Source organism: Haemaphysalis longicornis, unplaced genomic scaffold (genome assembly GCF_048455015.1).
Source record: "Haemaphysalis longicornis isolate Haplotype H1 unplaced genomic scaffold, Haemaphysalis longicornis Haplotype H1 scaffold_8, whole genome shotgun sequence".
Taxonomy (NCBI): Eukaryota; Metazoa; Arthropoda; class Arachnida; order Ixodida; family Ixodidae; genus Haemaphysalis; species Haemaphysalis longicornis.
Genome location: NW_027526445.1, coordinates 118372405 through 118395763, shown reverse-complemented (window position 1 = coordinate 118395763; position 23359 = coordinate 118372405). Strand labels below are relative to the sequence as shown.

The following is a 23359-nucleotide window of genomic DNA, read 5'->3' as shown; positions in this document are numbered from 1 at the left end:
TCCAGGTTACTTTGTACACCAGGTGCTGTTAGTAGAGGAATTGTAAAAGGGGAGTACGTGCCACTGAGTTTCCGAACTTGCTCCCACATTTTTTTTATGTTACCGAGCTGTTTCTGGACGAGACAATTTTTCCATGAAGCTTTCTCGGCACTCCGCTAAATGTATCGGGCTTTAGCTCGTTTCCTTTTACACTCTAATAACTTTTCTTGCGTTGGATACTTTCCCAAGACTCCCCTTGCTTTGTTTTTCTGCTTTTTGGCTTCCCCACACTCTTGTGTCCACCATACTTTGTTGTTTTGTCTCACCATTCCCGAGGGCTGTGGAATAGCTAAGAGTGCAGCCTTAAGAATGCAATATGTAAACCTTTCATTCAATTAATTGATGCTGAGAGTGTCTGAAAAAACTTCGTCTAAATTTGCTTCGGAAGTAAAAAGTCCCCAGTCGGCAAACTGAAGTTTCCACCTGCGTGGTTTTGTCGGGATAATGGTTGGTGATGACGCTACGCTAACGCGTACAGGTAGATGATCGCTACCATATGGGTTGTCAATAACATCCCACTTAAAATCACTAAAAATACTCGGTGAACTGAAAGATAAATCTATGCAGCTCATTTTCCCTGAGCTTGGAGAACAGTATGTAGGTTTGCCGGGGTTTAAAAGACAGTCATTATTGGATAGAATAAAATCCTCTAAAATCTGACCCTTTGCATCCGTTTTTTCGCTCCCCCCAAAGGAAGAGTAGGCATTAAAATCGCCAACTATTAAAAACGGCTCCGGTAGTTGGTTTACCAAGTATTCAAAATGTTGCAGTGTTACTGTGAGGTGTGGTTCAATGTACACACAGCACACTGTTATTGTTTTAAATGCAAGCAGGGTGACAGCCACTGCTTCTAGCCTAGTTTTAGGTTTGCCTTCTCGAGCTGCTACGCTATTTTGGACAATTATTGCCACTCCGCCCGAGAGCTTACTCGCCAGCTCTCGGTCGCAGCGGAAGACCTGGTAACCTTTCAGTATATTCTTGTGTTTAGGACTCAAGTTGGTTTCCTCAACACAAACAGCCACAGGTGATTGTGTGGCGAAGATGATGTCATTTAAATTATTTGAAAGTCCTCTGCGATTCCAGTGTACAAGGAATGCCATGTTGGTTTTTTGATTGACTGAAAAATAGGTTTTCGGTCCTGTGATTCCGGGCTTGTTTATCTTTGTGTTGCCTAGGGAGTTCCGCCGCCCATCCGACATAGAGGGCGCAGAACCTCCTTCGGTTGTGTCCGTCGTCTCGTGCAGGACGCACGTGTGTTAAATTGTTTGACCTCACAGTGTGGGGTGAGACCTTGGAGACTGCCGAACCATGGGTCCGTGCAGCCCGCTTTGGAGGTGGTCGCGCGGCGCTAGCTGCTTCCACAGGGTGCTCGGGGGCCTTGCTGGAACCACACTCCGTGTGGCTTCAGCAGGCGCCGAAGACCGCTGTGATGCTGCGCCCTGTTGAACCACAACGGAGTAGGATCGCGTATGTGCCGGTGAGAGTCGCCTCCTCGCCTCGTAAAATGTTAGGTTCTCCGTCACTTTGAGGGTGATTATTTCTTTTTCTTTTTTTTTTCTTTTTTTTTTCATGCTGGGCAAGCACGGGAGTATGCTGCGTGGTTGCCCTTGCAGTTCACACAGAGTTGTTGTTCAGATTCGCAGTTCTCAGCAAGGTGTTCGTTGGAGGCTTATTTGGCGCATGTCTCTTGGCTCCAGCAGCTCAGAGAGCCGTGGCCGTAGCGTTGGCATTTGTAGCATCGGCGTGGGTTTGGTACGTAGGGTCTGAGTTTGTGTAACCCACCTCTACAGATTCTGGAAAGGTGCTTGATACGAATGTGAGGACAATATGCTTAGTCTCATTTTTTTTGTTCTCCCGTTTGATTTTGATTCTGTAGACATTTGTGACATTTTGCTCTTTCAGCCCTTCTAGAAGCTCCTCTTCAGACAAGTACTTGAGGTCGTCATCTAGATGACTCCGCGGACTGTATTGAGTGATCGGTGCTCGCTGACAGTTAGAGATCTCTCCAAAAGACGCTAGCTGTGGCAGTTTCTCACACTGATGTTTGTAGAGTAGTTCTAGTAGGAGGTCTCCGTTGGCTAGCTTTTTATCTTGTAGCCTTCACCAATGGTGGCTGTTAGCGTTTTTGCAACTACAAATGGCTAGACAAGTCGGGCAGTTTTGTCGGGGTCGTTACTGTGCACCACATGGATGCGTGAAAAGTTGTCATTTTTCGTGAAAAATTTTGTGGTTACATCGGTGCCTCCTCTTTTACGAGAGGGATCAGTTGATCGAAAAAAGGAAGCCATAAAATGAAAATTCACCCGCATTTCCCCGAAGGGGAGCATGGGGAAGTGCGAATGCACGGGTGATGCTATGAGGGGGAGTTATGTTGAACTGTGTTGGCATTCGCCCGTTAGTTGCATTTAACACCCCCGCGTGATCAAGTGGGGATTCACACACCCCGTTAGTCGTTCTCTGGAAATCTTGGTGAATTAAAGTGTATGTTCGAGGAGATCACACACACAGACAGTATCAGACAGTTCCTCGCAAAGGCCAGGTCGATGTAGCTGCCGTTGATGGTGGTGGGAGCCTCTAGCGGTAGGCACGTCATGGAGTGGTTGGCGAGCATGTATTCCATCAACCACTCGCCGCCCTTTCGCACGTCCACGTTAAAGTCCCCAACAACCACGACCGGGTCCGAGGGCTTTACGCGCCTGGCCACACTCTCCATCGCCGCGTCCACGTATTCGACGACGTCGTCGCGCGAGATGTTTGGCGCGAGGTAGAGGGTGACGACCACGATTCCGTCGCCCGAGTACGCGTCGGTGTAGACGGCACTGTACGGCGACTCGTCCCTGACCGGCGAGGTGGACACGGCGTGCGGCACGAGGTTCGCGTAGACGTGACCGACGAGGTAGACGCCGCAGTACTCGCCCCGACTTCCGCTCCTGGCGAAGCAGCAGTCGTCGATGGCGTCGGTGGCCTGGGGACAGGCTCGGGGCGGGGCGGCGGGCGCGGTGGCGCGCTGGAGGACTAGGCCAATCGCCCTAAGTGGGTATGTGCTAAAGAAATTAGGAACTCTTCTTGGCCAATCGCCCTCAGTGGGTATGTGGTGCGGATGGACGGACGGCGGTGGACGCGTGATTCAGGGTCGCTTAAGAAGTGCATTCGCACTTAAAAAATCTGTTCGGCCATGGTGCCAGCCGCCCACCATGGAGCCCAACAAGGGGCCGGGACAGAAACTCGCACCAAGTTTTGCCCACGCCAGCTGTACACCACGACTATAATCAAATATGGCTGAACTCAGGGTCGTTCGCCACACAAGGTTAACCATAGCCGCCGGGGAAAACAGAAGCTGAGAAGCAATGAGATGACAGGAAAGTTGTTAGAAAGGAGACAGGAAAGTGAAAGATGAAGGGGAGGACAGGAAAAGGCGACTGCCGATTCCCCCCGGGCGGGGGGTCAGACCGGAGGTGCTGTCTACGAGAAGCGGAGGCCAGAGTGGTGTGTTGCCTTCGCCAAGGGGCCTTAAAGGTCCAAGCACTCGGCGTCGGCTCAATTACCAGGACCATCTTTTCCCCGGACACGGCGCTGCTACGCACGGCTACACGTGGGTGCTCGGGGTCCGTGGTGTCGCACAGTACACACAAACATCTGCTTTAACAGATGCCCCCTGCGGGGGAAGTGCCATATTGTTCTGCGGCATGTGACAGCACACATCAAGGACACACTGGGTGAACTGTTCAGCATCTGTTGAATGCATGGCATTATACCAGCTTGAACATGCCCCAGATGGGATAATTTTAAAAACGGTAATTTGAGAGGGCCCACATGAAGAAAAATGCTTGGCACCAGGGCTAAGCGCAACTAGTTAACATTTTCTCATTCACTACTTTAGGCCTGGATGTGTATTATTAAGGCTTGGTTCCTACAGCTGGTCACAACTACAACAAAAAAACTTTGTCCTGTGCGCAGCCATACCTCCCACCTAGCTGCATATCCTATTAACAGCTGGCTTAAGGTTTCATACCAACGAAGTGACTAGCAGACAGATTATTCAACATGGTAGTTACTACACCTTCGCAATGGTGAACATTACCTGCCTGCCTCACGACTCCCAACACACAATTATACCTTACGTCGCACAGGTTAACTCCGTTATACTGGAACAAAAACACAGCCCTGTGGCCTACGTAGCAGTCCATTGCGAAATAAGTTATGCGCGCAGAATTGTTTGCAGTGGCTAGCTTGGTTACGATGGGAGTGGTCAAGCGCCGTCCCAGTGCACTCGTGTGACCGGCGTTGTTGCCTCTCATCTCGGCACGTAGGCGACGAAACGCCCAGCGGCCTCAACACGGCGCTCTAATAAAACACAGCGCAGAAGTTCGTCCGGAACGCACTCATCACTCTCGCAAATCGAGGTGGCACAGCTGATGCGGAGCGCCCGTGGTCACCGTCGCAACGTACTACGCGCAAATTAGGCAGTCGCACACACTCAGCGTCCCGATCACACACTGCACACCACCATGAGTGCTCTCCAGAAGTTTTTCGAGAGCGCCCTCATCACAATCGCCAGCCAAACACCTATGCACCGCTGCAACGGCCGACAAAAATCACGACGAGAAGAGCGCAGCGAGACAACCGCACAACAGCTGCCATTTTTCTTAAACCAAGACGTCACATCCGGGGAAAAAAAAAGTCGCGTTCTTTGTTTTTTATGTCTAGTTGGCGCATGCGCAGTAAGGCTCGTCCACCGTTCCTGAACGTCAGGTTGGCGTGCTGGTATTTCATGCCGTCGCGCGGCGGTGCGCGCGTCGTTACCGAGGTGCCTCGAGCAGCAGACCGCCGTTGCCGCGCCTGGCCTCGCCTGCCTCTCCGGCACAGAGGGCTCATACGTGTTTTCACGTCTGCAGCGTGCTGGTGTAAATTTTTTACATCGAAGCTGTTTATGGATATGGCCCGTGAATTTCAAAAAGCTGTTTAGGGCTTGGGTTCCCTGTATAGAGGCACCGCGGAGCCAAAAAACGCATTGCGGCAAAGCCAACTTTATCGCGTACGGTCAACTTTTGAACGGCTGTAGCTCTTGTTTTATCGGAACATAAACGAAAGCAATAATATGACGATTGGCTGAAAGGACAACTTCATCATTACTTCGAGTTTAGTTACTTGTGACAAATTAGTTCACAGTGAAGTTCTAAACGTTACAGAATTCTCTTCTGCTGTCGATACATGGCCATGCATATAGGGAGACTGTATGATTATAAAAACAGCCTCAACTCTTGTTTTATAGAAAGTCGTATGAAAAGTTATATAACAATTGGCCGCTAGGATGACTGTTACATTATGGCGAATTTCAGTTACTTGCGATAATTACTTAGCCGAAGCTGTAATCGTACGAGTGGTACAGAAAGCGGCTGTAACAGTTGCTTTTTGAAAATATCTAGTAAAAATGTATGGCATAATTTGCCGCTGAGAGGACCAAACCAATACGGCGAGTTTTATTTTCTTTACTTAATTTGTTAGTTTCAGAAATTCGTAAATGGTACATTATTCCTGTTTGCTGGTGCTGGCAATACATGGCCTCGAGAGGGTGAACCCCTCTCATATTTGCTTGTCTCGGAGGATGAAACTCCTGTGTTTAATGTTTTATGAAGTAATCGCAAAGCCATAGTCACTATACCATTAACCAATAATGAATAAAATAGATTCGCAGAGACTGCGGGAGTGTGTTTCACGTGAGGGGGGTACTCAAGTCAATCACTGAATCAATGATGAATGTTTTGTGGTTCTAGACACTAGAGCGCGTTTTATTTTCGGCGTCTGAAATGGGAGCTTTCTTTTTTTTAAGGCATGGCGTGGCTTTTTAAACTCAGTCTTGAACCAAACACCAATTATTTTATGTAAGAGCTCTTTATCTATCTCACTTGGCAGCGGCAGCGCGGACAGAACTGCACGCTTACGACAACGCTTCTGTGTTGCAGGTTATTATCAACACGTGTGGTCAGCGTTCGTCTTCGCTACACTGTGGGATCAGCCGCAAGCCACCGCAGCCACGTCACCGGATCACCAGTGGCAGAGCTGCTACTACTGACCACCAGGCGCAAGCTGCATAAAGGATGCTCAAGAAACCGGCAGCCTCACTTGGCAGCGGCAGCGCGGGCAGAACTGCACGCTTACGACAACGCTTCTGTGTTGCAGGTTATTATCAACGCGTGTGGTCAGCGTTCGTCTTCGCTACACTGTGGGATCAGCCGCAAGCCACCGCAGCCACGTCACCGGATCACCAGTGGCAGAGCTGCTACTACTGACCACCAGGCGCAAGCTGCATAAAGGACGCTCAAGAAACCGGCAGCCTCACTTGGCAGCGGCAGCGCGGGCAGAACTGCACGCTTACGACAACGCTTCTGTGTTGCAGGTTATTATCAACACGTGTGGTCAGCGTTCGTTTTCGCTACACTGTGGGATCAGCCGCAAGCCACCGCAGCCACGTCACCGGATCACCAGTGGCAGAGCTGCTACTACTGACCACCAGGCGCAAGCTGCATAAAGGACGCTCAAGAAACCGGCAGCCTCACTTGGCAGCGGCAGCGCGGGCAGAACTGCACGCTTACGACAACGCTTCTGTGTTGCAGGTTTGAACTCTTGTTTGCGCATTTTTTCTTTGCTGTTGTACTTGCTCCTGCTGCTGCTGCCAAGAAGTGCATGTTTGTCTTGTCATGAACCCTGACGTGTTAAAAGAGTTGAAAGATGTTAGACAAGAGATTCGTGATATGCGTGCAGCGTTCGAAAGAGAATTTAGGAAAGAGAACCGGGAGGTGAAGTCTAGCATTGAATATATGAACAAATCCTTCGAGGAAATGAATACCAACCTCAAAACTATTCAGGATGAAAATGCCAAAATAAGGGCTGAAAATGCTTCTCTAACAAGGGAATGCGCTGAACTCAGAAGGCAAGTGCTGGAAAGCGAAGAAAGGCTCACGCAAGTAGAACAGTACTCAAGGAACAAAAATCTCGAGATAACCGGTGTTCCCTATTGCGACGGGGAAAATCTGACCGACATGCTGGCAATTATCGTCACTGCCATAAAAGAACCAATCGGCGCTGCTGATATCGATGTTTGCCACAGGGTGCCTACGAAGGATAAAACGCGCTCAAATATTATAGTGCAGTTTCAAAACAGGACAACACGTGACGCCGTTCTTGAAAAAGCTCGGAAAAGCGGCCTGTCTACCACTGATATCGGTTTCCCAAAGCCAGCTGCGCCTGTGTACGTCAATGAGCACTTGTGCCCTGAACTGAAAAAACTTCTGGGCATGACCGTCGCGAGAAAGAAGGAAAAAAATTGGCGCTATGCATGGACGAAGGGTGGCAAAATATTCGCAAGGAAAACCGACTCTTCGCGCACGCTCAGGGTAACCCGCGTTAGCGACCTAGAAAAGATTGTCTGAGCACATCTCCTCCCTATCTAATCGTAGCGTCCGACTGGTTCAAAAATGGATGCCGACTATCTTACACCAGAACAAGTAGGCGTTCTGCGGGGAAACAATCGTAACAATTTGTGTTTCGTTCACATTAATGCTCGGTCTGCGCGAAACAAAGAGGAAGAAATACTTGCGTTTCATGCTAATTTTGGCTTTGATCCAGATGTTTTGATGATAACCGAAACGTGGTACCAGAACGGCCTTGAAGTTTTAAAATCACCAGGTTACACAACATATTTTTTAAATAGGTCTTCACAAAGAGGAGGAGGCGTGCTGTTAATGATTAAAAACACTATGAATTGTTCTATAGTTGAATCTCGCTCAGCGATCACGTGCGACTATGAAATTCTGACGGTTCAATGCGGTAATACTGTGTTTTGTGTCCTTTACCGACCCCCAAACGGGAATGGTTGAAACTTTATGTCCTTTCTTGATAACTACCTGGGCTGGATTAATGACTGCAACCATCAATTAATACTAGGCGGTGATCTGAACATTGACCTCCTTACGATAGCGTCATTGCAAACCGAACTTTGTAGGTGCTTGATGTCTAATGGTTTCAGAAATGTAATTAACGCTGCAACTCGTGTATGTGGTACATCAGCTACGCTGATTGATGTTTTCATTACTAACATTATCGACTCGAATTTGCTCTCAGGCATAGTCATTGCTGGAATAAGTGACCACCTTCCAATATTTCTTGTGGTAAAAAACCTGTACACAACTCCGGTGACACAAAACATTCCCATCAACATTCGTGACATAAACGCAAGGAGTATAGACATTTTTCGTCTGGAAATAATGGGAACTGATTGGTCCGAAGTACGACAAATAACTGATCCTGAGATTGCCTATGATTGTTTTTATGAAAAGTTTAAGAGCGTTTACGATAGATGTTTCCCACACAAAACTATAAAACGGGCACGAAATGGGAAAAAAACCCTGGATGACCAAGAAATGTCTCGCAGAAATTCGCATTAAAAATAATCTATACAAACGATTTAAAAAAAACAGAACAGAGCACACATTAAAGGAATTTAAGATTCAAAGAAACAAAGTGACCAGCCTTCTTCGCTCTGAGAAGCGCCGGTACATGCATAACATATTTAATGAAGATGTACTAAAAAGATCGGATCTTACTTGGAAAAGGCTCAACGGTATTTTAAACCGTAATAGTATGCATACTGAAATAATTAATCACTTAACTTTGGATGGTGAAACCACATCTAATTCGGCACTGGCAAATGCTTTCAACGACTACTTTCTCTCTGTAGAAGGGAATGCTCACGACCCAGCATATGCTGGTTATTTAAGTATGAGAACAAATGAAAGTGCATTCCTATCACCCACAACTGCAAATGAAATAATGAACGCTTTTACTTCTGTCAAATGTAGTAATTGTACAGACATAGACGGACTCCAGATTCGGCCTATAAAGCATGTGCTAGATATTATATCACCTTCGCTGGAACATGTATTTAATCTTCTCCTGTGCGGTGGAATTTTCCCTAAACGACTTCAGATAGCCAAAGTTATAGTTCTTCATAAGGGCGGTGATAAAAACAGTCTAAAAAATTATAGGCCAATTTCAATACTACCAGTTTTTTCAAAGGGTTTAGAAAAAAATTTTGCATAACCGCATGTCCTCCTTTTTACACAGACATCAATTAATTACAAGTTCTCAGTTCGGGTTTACTAGGGGCTTATCAACTGAATCCGCTCTCTTAGCACAGAAGGAAATTATTCTAGACTCCTTTGAACAGCAGCAGTTAACCCTAGGCATATTTATAGATTACACGAAGGCCTTTGACCTAATTAACCACTCAACACTTTTAAAAAAATTGTGCCACTATGGCTTCCGAGGCCCCTTTCTAAATTTACTTGAATCATATCTTCAGCACCGGAGGCAGTCAGTCCATATAAATCAACACAACTCAGATCTGAAAACAGTTAGTGTCGGGGTGCCTCAGGGAAGCATTCTTGGGCCTTTGCTTTTCTGCATTTACATAAATGATGTAGTAAACATTGACATCACAGCCAAATTCGTTATATATGCTGATGATACGACGATCCTTCTGAGCGGATCATGTTCACGTCGCTTATTTTCTCACGCAAACAACATTCTGAGGAGTCTGTCATCATGGAGTAGTGCTAATTCGCTTAAAATACATGCAAATAAAACTAAAGCTGTCCTTTTTAGGGCAAAAAATAAGAGTTGAAATACCTTTTGCCCTACGGGTAGACAATAGAGACATCGAGCTCGTACCTGTTTTTAAATGCCTGGGTGTACATTTTGAGGAACATATGTCATGGAATTTTCAGGTAGATTCAGTTATTACTAAGCTCTCTAGAGTTACCGGTATTCTGTCTAGACTGAGATTTTGTTTACCCAAAAGTGTTAAACTTCTTATTTATGACTCGTTATTTTTATCTTACGTCAACTACTGTCATCTGGTATGGGGAACAACTACGCAATCTAATATCACTAAACTCCATGTATTGCAAAAAAAAAGGCGGCCCGAATAATTGTAAACGCAGCATATGATAGCCACAGCTACCCTATTTTTAAAGATATGAATTTAGTTCCAATGCCTGAGTATTACAGAACCACACTAATCAAACGATATAAAAATGGACTAAGAAAAAGTAACAATTTTCTGCCGCATACTTCAAAACTAACTGCAAAGCAGTACCAGCGTAACTTCCGTACTTTTACACGCTGGGAAATGCCGCGGGCCCGCACGAACTACGGCACACAAATGCTACGTCACCTTCTTCCCTTTTATCTAAACAAGCTTTGACACTGAATAGTCTTTGAAAAATCAATGCTTTTTTTTTTTTACAGTGCTGCTCAATTGACACCCACTTCTTGTCTAGTGATTGTATACCTATATGCTTGATGTAATCTTTTTTTCTTCTTCTTCCTCTTCTTTTATCTTAGACAATTTCGGTTACGTTTAGCTTCGTCGTGTTGTGATAGTTTGTTGCTATGCGTACGCATATCTTGCGATGGGATTTTGTGTTTTTAATATCCATGCATTGTAACTTTGTATGTGTTAAAGTATGTGCATGCTTATATTAGCAGCAAGTCGCTGCTGCCGTTTCGCCTTGTACACGGGGCCGTGGACCCTGTCAAGCCCGTTTGGTGGCTTTTTGTTCACGGTCCCCAACACACATGTTGTTGAAATAAAAAGATTGATTGATTGATTGATTGAAATATCCTATTGCAACAATAAATTTATTATAAGTTTGGTTAGGAAAGCTATCAATCGCACCCTCTGCGCGGAACTTGAACTGCACTGTACGCCATCACGCGTGATACAGTCGACATTAACATAGGGAATAATAATTAAATTACTGTAAGGAACCAATTTGCGCGTCGTTACTAAACTACAATACTCTGATAGGAATGCGTCAGTAACAAGTTCCACGAAGAACTCGAACAAGGCGAATTGGGAATTACGTAACGATTAGCCTTTGCAGGCGGGTCGGATGTCCTGGCTAAATGACTCGAATGGCACCCGGACTCAACAGAGCCTAGCACATTGTATTACTTGAGCCAGTTTTTTGTTTTGTCTTGTATTAGAGTCATGATTTTTTTAATCGTGCGAGGATCAGGAGGGGCAAACTAAGCCCCTTAATTTCAAAAAGGGTGGGTAGAGAACTTGAGCACCCGCGACCCCCCCCCACACACACACGCTTCCGGAGCCCCTGTAGATATGTACACATTCTCTAACGACGTTTGGGATGTGCATTGCATAGAGATAGCTTCGCTGGTCACGCATACACCTTCACAGAAGAAATAATGGCTCGTAATTTCTTGTGTCGTTATACAGTCGGTAAAACGCTTGCCTATCACACAGGTTTCGTACTTTCAGCCTTATCCTGCCTCACCCGAGCGGGATTTGAAGAGAACGACTGCGGTGTTCTGAAGTCTAAGTCCACCCCTCTTGTCTCCAATCTGTTTGTAACGAGAATATCTCGGCAATTCTCAGATACCTAGTTTCAGTTGAAATATCGAATGAGACAAAGTGCTTTACCGACTACACGTTTCCTACTCTGTGGCTTATGTCCTGATCCCTTATTACATTATATTATAACGGTCTCATTCGCATATTTGATATCCCGATCTGGTGATGTTTGAAATAGATATAGTTTCCGGACACTGAATGTTATGACTTGATCTGTGTTTGCTAATTAAATACTGACTGTGTCTTTACTTGCTATAGCCTACCTACCTGTCCTCCTGAGGGTGTTTTTAGCCAATTCAGTCTTGGGAGTCAGTGTCAAATATACATAAAAGCTTGTACGAAAGAGAACTTACTTTTCTACCTTCAAACGAACTGTTTCTAGTATGGTTAGTGCTGCGTGTTAATATTAACTAAGACATTGCTTGAACACTTTGGCACTAAAGCGAAAACGGCACGGATGTTACTTTGGTGACAAGCTCACGGCAAGTCACTTTATTCGCTATCCTCCAGCGCTTCACGATGCGAGCGTCGCACGCAGCTGACATACAAGAAAGAAGTTCAAGACGTTAGTTTTCAGGGCCAATACACGTTTTGCAACAAGCAGTAAGGCAAGTGTGCCAAGTACCCTTTATTATAAGACCCACTACAACCGCATTACTGTGAAACAGCTGCGGCGAAAGGCTTTATACGCGCGGGGGCTCGCGCGGGCATCTCGGAGCCGACAGCAGCGCCGCCGCATCGGGATGAATTCTCGTTAGCTCTCTGGCGCGCCGATACTGACACCTCCCCTTCTAGCCGCCATAGTTCTACCACCGACTACCGAGCACCTCACAGAGGAGTCAAGATTGAACTGAGGGCTTGCTAAAGCGACTACACCACCCTGTGCCCTAACAATCACTCGACTAAGTCGTACCGGCCGATGGCTTCGATTTTCCGCGTACTGCGTCCGTTTTGCGACGATTCATGTAAATATTAAAGTAACAGTAAAATAGATTTGTCTAGGTGTTTTACGGCGTAATCTATGGAAAGCATTGGTTGGCTATTTCGCAGATGTATAGGTTTTTGGATCATCTTTAACTTCGCGTTCGAGTAAAAATGAACCAGAGGCGTTCGCGACTGCTGCAGCAACTATACAAACTGGTTTTCCATAGCTTGATGCTATTAGAGCTTTCCAGTTTCAGGAGTTCCCCTTTTTATTGGTTGATTTCGACTGTTCGTGTTCATGTACTGCATCTGCAGGTTGAAAATGCATGCAATCGTTGTAATTCCTGCCTGTGCACTTCCTAGTGTGTCGCCATAACCCATGTCAGCCAAACAGTGTGAAGGATGATGCCAACGGCAGCACACATTCGAACGCCATTTTATTCTCTAAAGGGCCTGTGAAATAGCCGAGAAAAATAACAGCATGGACTCCTCATTCTAACCTGTTGTCTGGTGAGGTAGTTTGACAACGCTTGGTACTCCCTTTAGTGTCCCTCTGACGACGTCGGTAATCGACGCTTTGCAAACGACGAAGGCTAAAAGATGCCACTGAAGTTATTCAAAAGCTCAAATCTGCAGCCGAGTCACCACAGACTGGCAAGCTGGTTTTCCCCAGTAAAACCACGCTGAAAACAGGATAAATTTTGGGGCAGGTTGAGTAGGAGATTGAAGGGCTTGTTGGCTGTGATAATTAGGGAAGAAAAAGTTTGACATACAAACCTTTCATGCCCTTTACACCGGTTGTTTCAAGGCTTTGGGAACTATTCTTGTAATGACAGTTTATAAAGAACCCTGGCAGATCGGCAGAAACGATACGTAAGCCGGAGGGTCCTGACGCCCGCGATTAAGGGGAGGATTTGGTGACATCTTGAGAAAAGGTTTACGACTGGCGAAAAGGCACAATGAAAGCTTTTCCCCTCAAATGCGAAAATGCCCCAATCGTTAAGATGACTAAACATTTTATACAGTTCGCGTGAACGACTTTACAGCCGCCTTGCCGTCACCCGAAACACCCACAGTGTTTCACATAAAGGACCACGCGTGATTGGACGAACGACGAAGGGGAGGACGAACCTTGAAAACTCTCTGGGATTGAAAGTGTAGAACAAATAAGTCTCTGTGTTGCTGCGAGTTTTGAACTCCACATCGGGGCACACCGGCGTGTACTTGTTTTGTATCAAGGCGTGATCTGCGCTTTACGTATTGTTTACAGCTTCTTGAGGTCAACTCGTAGTCGGGATGAACATCGGTGCATTAAAAGGACACTAAAGTGATTAGTAAACATTGCGGGATTACTAGCGCAAATTGTAGTCCGGAGTCATAGGACATGTTTAGACCACTCTGAGCGCGTTTACGCGAATATATTTAGTAGAAAAATCAATTCGAAAATGCTGTCCTCCTCCCTGCACCCTCGCCCATTTTCTGTGGCATTTTTGTGTGACGTCAGGAGGAGATGAGCTGGCAATTGCTACTGCACGGCTCGCCGACCTTACGACAGAGTCAGCCGGCCCAGCGTTTAGTCTGCCGACCGCCGATGGGTCGTCGCAATTCGCTCGCTTAGTTGAAACTAAGCCACAACACGTTTGTGAATGGAAGAATGTGCCTTTCTTTACTTTGTTAGTTTGTACACTGTATCAATCTCCGAGTCCGGGTCGTTCCACACAAGCGCTGCACAAGTGCACATACGACACTTCGCTGACTGGTACGCTAGTAGGAAAACCTAAGGTCACTTGAAAGCGGGAGAAGAGTCAGCGAAGTCAATATAGGTAGTAAGGAAATAAAATCAACTGAAACTTTTACCGTAGAGCGTAAAACTAGACAGCACGAAGCACTTTTTTGTGCTGGGTGAACAAGCACAGCGGCCAGCAGCACGCCCACACATCTGCAAACGCTTTTCCGTTTAAGAAATGCAATTGCTAGACGTGAGATATTTTGTAAATTTGGGAGACGCTTACTGCACGAGCGCTATACAACAGTCACCTAAGATACTTGAAATGCTACAACTAAATAAAAGTGTAAACTGGTTATACATTATATACCTTATATATCCAACCTCGGCAGCGCTGGCTCGTAGCCGAGTGGTCTGAAGCGCTAGCATTATTATTTTGCAAGTCGCAAGTTCGCATCCCCGAGGGTACATGCTTTTTTTGTCAGTTGATTTTTTCGTTTGCAGCCGATGTTTTCTAAACTGACTTCACCATTTTTGCGCCGTATGCTCCAAGAGCGAGTCCGCAGAACGCGCGCAGACTGACACTTACGCGCTAGCTAGTTCTCGTTGGCGTGCTGTTGCCCCAAGCACCAACTACTTGCGTGCAGTGGGCACAGGCCAGAAACAGCAGACCCTTGGCCTGGCGCGAACACGCTTTTTACGATGCAGGCATGAGTGAGACAAGCTCCGAATATGCGGGAAAAGCGAATGGCATTTGAGCGTCTGCGGTGACGCGGAGGGCGTTCATCCGCGGCGTAGGCCTCGGCTAGTAATTGCTACGATTCCAAGCCGTCCTGGGAGGCTTATCTTAGGCATTTTACAGCCGACAACATGGCAGAAACGCGGTATGACGATTACTGAGATATCGAGAAGGTCCATCCAACGATGCCGTCGGATGTCAAGCATGTTGTTTTACAGAACCGAAACCGAAACTTGTTTGAATGCTAACCTTGGACATCGTCCAATCAAGGTGTATCTCTTCCTATCGTCACAGCCTTTAGTTGGTGCGGCCGCCACAGAACGCGCATGGTAGTTTTTCTTCTTTCCCGCTTTATAAAATAATTACCGACTTATAAACCGGATAAGCGACGAAAAGTGTGGTAATTTGAGCCAGTCTACGCAGTGCGAGCAAAACATGGAGCTTGACAAATTCAGTTCAGTGTCCCTTTAATTTGCATCGTACATTTGAAAATGCACGTCCTGTTTTCAGTTCGTACTCTCTTCCCTCCAGCACGTGGATGGGGCCGGGCTGGAGTGCGGCCATGTCCATTGGAACGGTGTTGATGTCCATACAGTCGCTGATGAACGATAATCCCTACTACAACGAGCCTGGTTTGGAGCAGGTAAACTCTGTTGCTGCCAAATATGTATTCAATCTTTTGGCTAACTGTGCTACCAAAACCAACGAAATTGAAACAGTTTTGTTTCATTGATTGAAAAAAAAAATGTGACACTACAAAACAGTGCCAGATAATCGATACATTGAACTCACCAACAATCTTTATGGAGTTCGGTACATTGACTGAATGGGGATTTGGAAAACTCTGAAAAAGAAGCCTTTAGGACAGATGCTGCGCATGCGGCACATGTTCTGCCGGAAGAAGTGAGACGACGCTTTTGTTGGCTGCAGCTATCGGCAACCTGAATGACCATTACGTTTTTGCTCATTTCAAGGTTCCAATACATAACCCGGACTAAAACATGCCGCCCAACCAGTCATGTAACAATGGCACAAGCTTCGTATATACGGTTACAAAGCTTTTAGCATTAAAATCACGAGTGCTTCTTCCGAAAAATTCAAGCTGTGAGATTAGAGGCAAATATCTGTAACGGACCGGCAAGCGATACCCGATATACAAGAGGGGGATTCAGACGTTTTATAGGAAGACGTGTAGAGGCGATTGCAGCGGTATACACCCGAAAAATTAACACAGTAGAAGGAACGCAGCATTCGCGGCCTCTGTGGCAGTTTCGCTTTCTGGCTTGTCACCGGATCGAACAAAACAAACCACGGCTGTGGACAGGGAAGACATAGAACGTTTGTACATAATCATCAACGCTGCACTGATGAGATCATCATCAGAGGTGCCCGTCGTCGAGTCTGCGGCTCTCGCTGGCTGCTTTATCGTCCGCATATCACCATTATGTAAATAAAACCACCACTTTATCACCAGGGCGTCACCGGCCTTGGTCTCACCTTTCATTGTACAACCTTTACTTGGGGAAGCGATTGGTAAATAATTTCAGTCGCTCAAACATAAAACACGTTCACACCCCTTGGACAGTATCGTGTGGTTACTGAGAAGTTCACACCAAAAATAATGTCGTTGAATAACTGGGAAGGTTTCTTTTTGCTGACGCTGGTTTGACAGAATTATAAAAAGTTTTGGATTTGAGCCTAAGAGCTCACCCCGTGTAATGCTTAAGAAGTTAAGAGTTTAGCGCGTGTTAATGAGGGGGGGGGGGTGTCTCTAGTTCATAACAGCATTTTGTGGCATTGAACGATACCATTTCTAAAACCAGTCAAGTAAAATATTTGGCTACAGGGATAGTGTTACCCGCCTCTGACCCTACACTGCTATCTTTTCGGACAAGTCTGGTTTTTCCAATTACTAAGCTATTAGCAAAACTAATGACACCACAACTTTGTGACGAGCCACCGTCTATAACTTTTTGCATCATGGTTACTCTGCTTACCACGGTACCCATGTTTCACTTTTGCTACGCGTATTTTTTATTCTGCGACAACGTTGACCAAAGAATACAGATTGTAACGTGTGTTCGTTCGCGTGTTAGAACAAATGTCGGTACGAATATGGTTCATGTTCACAAGAATTCATTTCTTTCCAGTTCGACTAAATCACAAGAACCGGTTCGCTGACCAGTTCGATGAGTGGAATTATTAGCGATGTGTGAAGTGAAATGTTTTCCAGTTTAAAGCTACCGTAAAAACTAAATAGAAATCGGGTGCATTCAAAATACCAATTTTCTGTAACAGAGTTGTGAGCTGGGCAAGTTGGTATGGCGTCATTCTGAGCCAGCGCTCGCCCTGTCCGTTCCCTTCGTCCACGTTTTTTTCGCGTTGTTGGCCAGAATGACCGCCTTTCTCAATAAAATTTGTGTACATTGAAAGAGAGCAGTAAGCAATTAGGTCATATTTTAAGGAAAACAGACGAAGTAGCGAAGATTAACCAACTGCTTTCCCGCCCAGTCCTTATGTTGTCGTAGGGACTACTTAGAGCAACCTAAAATGGCCATGACTCTGTGTGGGACACACTTTCTTCCGCTTCCTTTCGTATGGTAATGTTGTAGAAATATCGCTCCTCTCACTGGAATCGCCCATCACCCTCCACGTTAAGCCGCTAGTAGAAGGTCTGCGGACTGGCAAGTCACCTCCATGCATTAGCCAAGAAAGTGTTTAAATACCAGGTGTGTAGTCTTTTTTATGAGTTGCATCGTAAGAACAAAACACCAATAGCAGCCAGGTAAATGCTATCTATGAATTTGATTGCTTGGCGACCTAGGATGATCTCTTAGTAGTCACCTTCTCGACGGCATGATCCAAAATTTTGTTAAAAGTGAGCTTTATTTAAGCAAAGCTTTAATGTCCTCAATGATGCCATTGTGCGCCAATACGTCCTGCTGGAAAGTCAACTGTCTCTGACGGTGATTATGAACAATCGTGGGTGAAGGGAAAGAAGAAATCATGCACACCTCTGTCTAATGACGAAGATGCTTGAACTCGAAGCTTTCTCGTTATGGATTCTTTGTCTGGCCAATCCCACACTACGCGTATGTGATACTCTGGAGCTATGCGTCCCTTTTGTAGAATACCCACAGCAACTCTATGCTGCAGGAATATGACAATGTTAGTCACGCGGCCGTCTTCGATGTCCTTAGTTATCTCCGCCTTCTGTCTTTGTCCGGCTCTTCCTACAACACCGCTCTTTTTTCCGTACGCATTAAAGGTAGAAATTGTGGCTCCTTTACACCGGTGCGCGGCGTACCGCAAGGGGGTCTGTTCTGTCTCCGCTGCTTTTTAATGTCGTCTTTTTGCCGCCAGTCTGGCACCTTGCCACTAATGGGGACCTGTATTTCCTCATTTACGCGAATGACATTACTGTATGCGCAGTCCATCGAGACCTGTCACGACAAGCCGAGTGCCTCCAGCAAGCATTAACACACTGCCAAAAGTGGAGTGAGTATGCAGGCCTCACCCTCCCTCAAAAGAAGGCGGCTGCACTTCCATTCGCCAACGCTCGGGGTTGTCGCTCCCTTGCAGGATCTCTGATAGTCCTGCAGCTGAATTGCACCGCCATTCCATTGTCGTCCACCTTCGGGATCTGGGCTTAGAGATATCGGCCTAAGGGTCGACAGCTCGGTGGCTACGATCTGCTCGACAGAAAGCCGGATGACTGCTACCCCTTGTTCGCCGAAACTCAGAAGTCTGGCTAGGCCTGCTGGACAATTTCAAGTTTCCTAGAGAGTTCCGTACTACAGCCAAGGTTTGTGTACCAGGCACAGTTCCATCACATGAGGCAAGTGGACTGGGATCGGCTTGAGATGATTAATAGGGCCGCCATGCGCACCATTACTGGCCTGCCACGCTTAACGCCGATTCTGCAGCTGCAAGCACAAGTTCAATTCAACTGAAATCGTTCATCAGCGTCCTTCCTTCCGCCCGTTGAAGCGTGGACTAGTTTCAGAGGCGGCAGCACTCACCGCGCACATGGGCCAGCAGCCCGATACTATACCAGCATTTCCAGCCGCTATTCCACCCTTGGTCTACTATCAGGTGACGGACAACAAGCCTCTGACAAGGGTCCATGTCCGTACCTCTGGCCATCATCAACACCCGGACACCGTCCTTGATGTCCCTGACAGTGCGCCTGCTACACAACCGGTTGGGAAAGTTCCATGGACGCCGGGGCATACGACCGCATCGTCACCACGGCCTTGACATGTCCGCCTTACAATTGCCTTGAACCAAAGCTCCGTGTGCGAGGCCCTCCGTGCTCTACCGAGCCAGCAAGCAGAACTTACTACTATTCGGGGTGGGCTGCAGGCACTTGCATCAACAGTGACTAGTGGGGCGAAGCTGAACATTTTCGCAGACTCAACAGCAGCCATTTGGGATTTACGTCGTGTTACGCGGTGTACAAGCCCGTCTGCATGCAACGCGATTATGGACACCCACCCATGCCCCGTTCGTGTGTTGTGGATTCGCGGGGACATGTTTATTGTCCACAGGGCGGCAGATCGCTCCTGCCACTGAAGGGACCTCCCACGGCCCTACACTTGTGGTACCTACCGAAGAAACACTGGTGGGGGAAAAGGAGTGCCTCCGCCGCACCACTAGTGCTTTACTTCCACCGCATGGAACTGACCTCCCCGGTTGGCTCACTCGCTAGGAAGAGGTCCTGCTGTGGAGGTTTCGAGTTGGCGTGGCATTATCCCCAGCAGCTACCCACGCTTGGCCTGCCCGATATCATGTCCCATTTGGGGACACTCCCCGTTCTGTGTGACTCCTGCATCACAAGCTGACGCTGAACACCTGTTGTGGACTTCCTCAGGTCTTATAAACGCTCGAAGGCAACATCTCCGAGGCACAGGGCTCCATCCTGGGAGACCCCCAGACCTTAAGCGTTGGATATGTGGACCCCAGCACCGGTCTCTGCTTGGTACTGAGCATGAAGCGGTTACAAACTTGTATATTTAAAACTTCCTCCGATGCTGCAGGGTAATCTTTCGCAATAAAGAAAAGTGTGTACTCCGTAGTCCTAACGTTTGTGTTTGCGGTGTGTGGCGTGAATCAATACCTGCTGCTTCGCGTTCGCTTCGACCCTGACGAAATGGAGCAATCGGGTAGACTCCGGCTTCATAAGGAGATTGACCCAGGTTGGACTCCGCCCACTGGAAGCATTTTTTTCCCTTTCACTTCACCCACGATAATTCATGATCATCGTCAGAAAAAGTTCGCTTTCCTGCTGAGCGTATTGGCGTAAAACGGCATCAGTGAGTACACTAAAGCTTAGATTTACAAACGCTTCCTCGGGTTTGAGGTTTGACACCTCAAACAGGCACCTACAGAAAAAAAAATTGCTCACTGAACGCCAAGCACAGGTACCGATTTGCACCGCACACCCAAACCCAAACGTTAGCCTACGAAGTGCACAGCCGAGAGTTGCTGTAGGTAGTCTCTAGCACATACTTCCAGTGTACGATTGGCCAAACAAGGAATCCGTCACCCCAAAGGTCGCGTTCAACTGTCGTCGTCGTTAGATGGAGGGGTGCATGATTTTTTAAAGCAGCATCACTCATAAACCTGATGATTGAAATATATTTTCAGAATGCCTATTAAGGATATGGGCGTAGCCTTGAATTCACCTTCGTGTTGACTGGCACCCTCGTTCCGTCGGCTATGTTGCACAATCTTGTTACAGATTGTGCGATTACAAACTAAAGTGTGATTGAAAGGGTGAAGCACGATGGAACTTTTTCGGGAAGACGGTCTTTATTTTGTCGATAGTACTACTGACCCTCCGGAACCAGCAGCACTGGCAGCATAGCAGCAAGTTAGACTATTCACTTAAAGTTGACCTCGCAGCCGTTAAAGAGAGAAAGTAGAACAAGAGCAAATTATGAGTGATGGACAAATGTAATAGTGTGGTACCGGACTTTATTTCCGAATGTGTCATCTACTTTTTATTTATGTTTTTTTATCCAGAGGAAATAGGTAGTGCGTGCATGAACCGGTGATACCGTACTAGAGCAAAAGGCGAACGTGCGAGTGTTATGCTAACACTTGTTTCTGCTATATCTAATATCAATATTTTGTAATGTTAAAAAATCGCGCCAATCCACCCCGTGAATGTGGTTGGTAAGCAAAGCTGTAAACGGCCCCCATAACGATTACCCATGCGACGTCACTTTAATTCACTCACATCGCTCTACAAATAGTAAAACCAGAGAGAAGTGAAATGCACTTAACCACACCATTTATTACTTCAAAGAGATATTCTTGGTAAGGTTAAATCAATGCATCATGCATGAACGGTGTTTGGTTGAGTTGCATTGGTGTAGCACAAGAGTGGAAACATTTTTTATAAGATTAAAGTAAGCTCCAACCCGGTGTTAGACGATCTGACTTCTCCGTCTCTGCGCCGCGGACGGAGGTGACGAGATTTGCGGCAGAGAAGGCGGAGGAGGAGGAAGAAATACTTCTGTTCAGATTTCTGAATGGCCCAGAGTGCAGCCCTGGGGAGTGATTCCGTCTTCTGTGGGGCCCATATGCAGTCCGCGCGGCCTGTGTTCTGTCCACCCGCTGAAGCTGGGAAGGTAGAGAGGGCCTGGACAGCAGCATCTCCCATTGCTCTTGTTAGGTAGTTGACGGAAAGAGGGGAGGGTGGTCAGGGCTAAAGTCGCACACCCCTATTACGGGGTGGAGTGTTCCTACTTGTGAGCAAAATTTACATTCCGTGTCGTAGCGATTCGGATGCATTAAGTGAAGACGCGTAGGCTGTGGGAAGGAGCCCGGATTGTATGAGCCGTAGGGTAGTTTGTTGTTCTCTGGAAACGTCAGGGTAAGGCGAAGGTACGGTCTGTCTCAGAAGGCGATAATGCTGGGCTATCTCCCTGAACGTGACAAGCGGGTGACTGTCCTCGTGCAGCTCCATAGCACGGGAGGTAAAAGCGCAGGCTTGTTGGGTGGGTGTATTTGTTGCCCTCCATAGAAGCGTGAGGGGGTGTCCAGATGAGCTGAATGGAACCGTTTGGGGAGTCGTTTTTTAGCACGCGCAGTGCAGGTCAGGACACCCAACCCGACTGGTAATTCGAGTAGGCTTGCTGGAAATCGGTGACTACCCTCCGAACCCCTGGTTGAGTGAGAGCCAAGGTGATGGCTGCCTCTACTGCTGCCGTCATTTATTGGGTCCTAAGCGAGGTACACGCAAGGAGGTTGGTTCTGGAGGTAGACACGACGATGGCGAATTGCTGCCCTCGATATTTGTAGGCGTATGTGTAGACAACTGCATGATCCCCACCGAGGGTGGTGTTCAGCGCCTGAGCCCGTGCTTTTCGGTGACCCTCGTCATGTGAGGGGTTCATATTTCGAAGCAAAGGGAGCATCTTTAGTTTTAGTCACCAAGAGTCTGGGAGTACGTCAAGCGGAGTGACATTCTGGGCTGCCCAGCCAATCTGGTGAAGCATGCGGTTACCCACCGCAGTTCTAAGTCGGACCTTCTGGTTAGAAAGATGGCCTTCTATCAGCTCTTCCACCGTGTTGTGGAGCCCCGTGCTAAGCAGCCTCTGTGTGGACGCAGTCATGAGAAGACCAATGGCCTGCTCGACCGCCTTTCTAATCACTATATAAAACATCTCTATGTCTTCCTTGTCGAGAAGAAGACATGGGGTTGACGTAAGTGACTCTAGAGAGGACAAAAGCTTCAATTAAGCGAAAATTACCGGATTCCTTTAGGCCTCGCTTCTTGGTGGCAACTCGCCTGATCATGTGTATGATTTGATTAATGCTGTTTTCGAAGCGCTGCAAGGAGACGTCACTCTTGGTGTTATCCTCGAGATGTAGGCCCAGGATCTTGATGCTGGGGCTTGTAGTGATGGCCTGGCCATCAAGGAGTATTTGAATGTATTCCTTGATTTGGCGTGAGGGCGGACGACAAGGAGCTGTGATTTTTTACGTGAACACTGAAGGCCACAGGCTTTAGCACATTGGCGTACTAGAAGTGAGACGCCATGCATTGGTGTGAGCTTCCTTTAATTTTTGTAACTCTTAGCACATGAGCAAGGTGCGCACAGGGCCGCTAGACGGGCGTGAGTAGTGGCGTGACGCTTTCACGTGGCATTCAGCGAGAACGCAGGGGGTAAACCCGTAGATGTGCTTGGTGAGTACACCACCTGTCTTCCCTGTCTTCGCGTAGGCTCGTAGCTAAATCGGTGAGTCAACGGGCTCTCGCTTTGTTAATCTATTAGTTCCGGGTTCGATTCCCGGCGGTGCTAGTAAATTGTTTTATTTGTTCGCTGGAGTTTTCTGGTGACACCAACGGCCGCGAAAGAACCCTTGGGGGGTAGAGGTACAAAGCTTTGCTTTAAAAATGCGAAGAGGTCTACTGTACGCGTCATGAAGAAGTAGTTATTGTGCCAGGAACCCCAGTACCGCTGCCTTAGACATCATGCTAAAG

The 23359-nt window shown here is 47.1% G+C and overlaps 1 protein-coding gene across 2 annotated transcripts in view; it reads left to right on the top strand.

Moving 5' to 3' along the window:
* The window catches only part of LOC144149987 (ubiquitin-conjugating enzyme E2 Z-like), a 60062-nt gene that overhangs the window by 22093 nt on the left and 14610 nt on the right, over positions 1-23359 (top strand). The window contains exons 1-2 of one of the 2 annotated variants that reach the window (XM_077681751.1): positions 6289-6653; positions 15394-15505. In XM_077681751.1, the coding sequence (XP_077537877.1) occupies positions 15401-15505 (105 nt within the window). In that variant the 5' untranslated portion in view covers positions 6289-6653; positions 15394-15400. Of the gene's footprint in view, positions 1-6288; positions 6654-15393; positions 15506-23359 lie in introns of those variants that run through there. The other variant, XM_077681749.1, reaches the window with a different exon arrangement.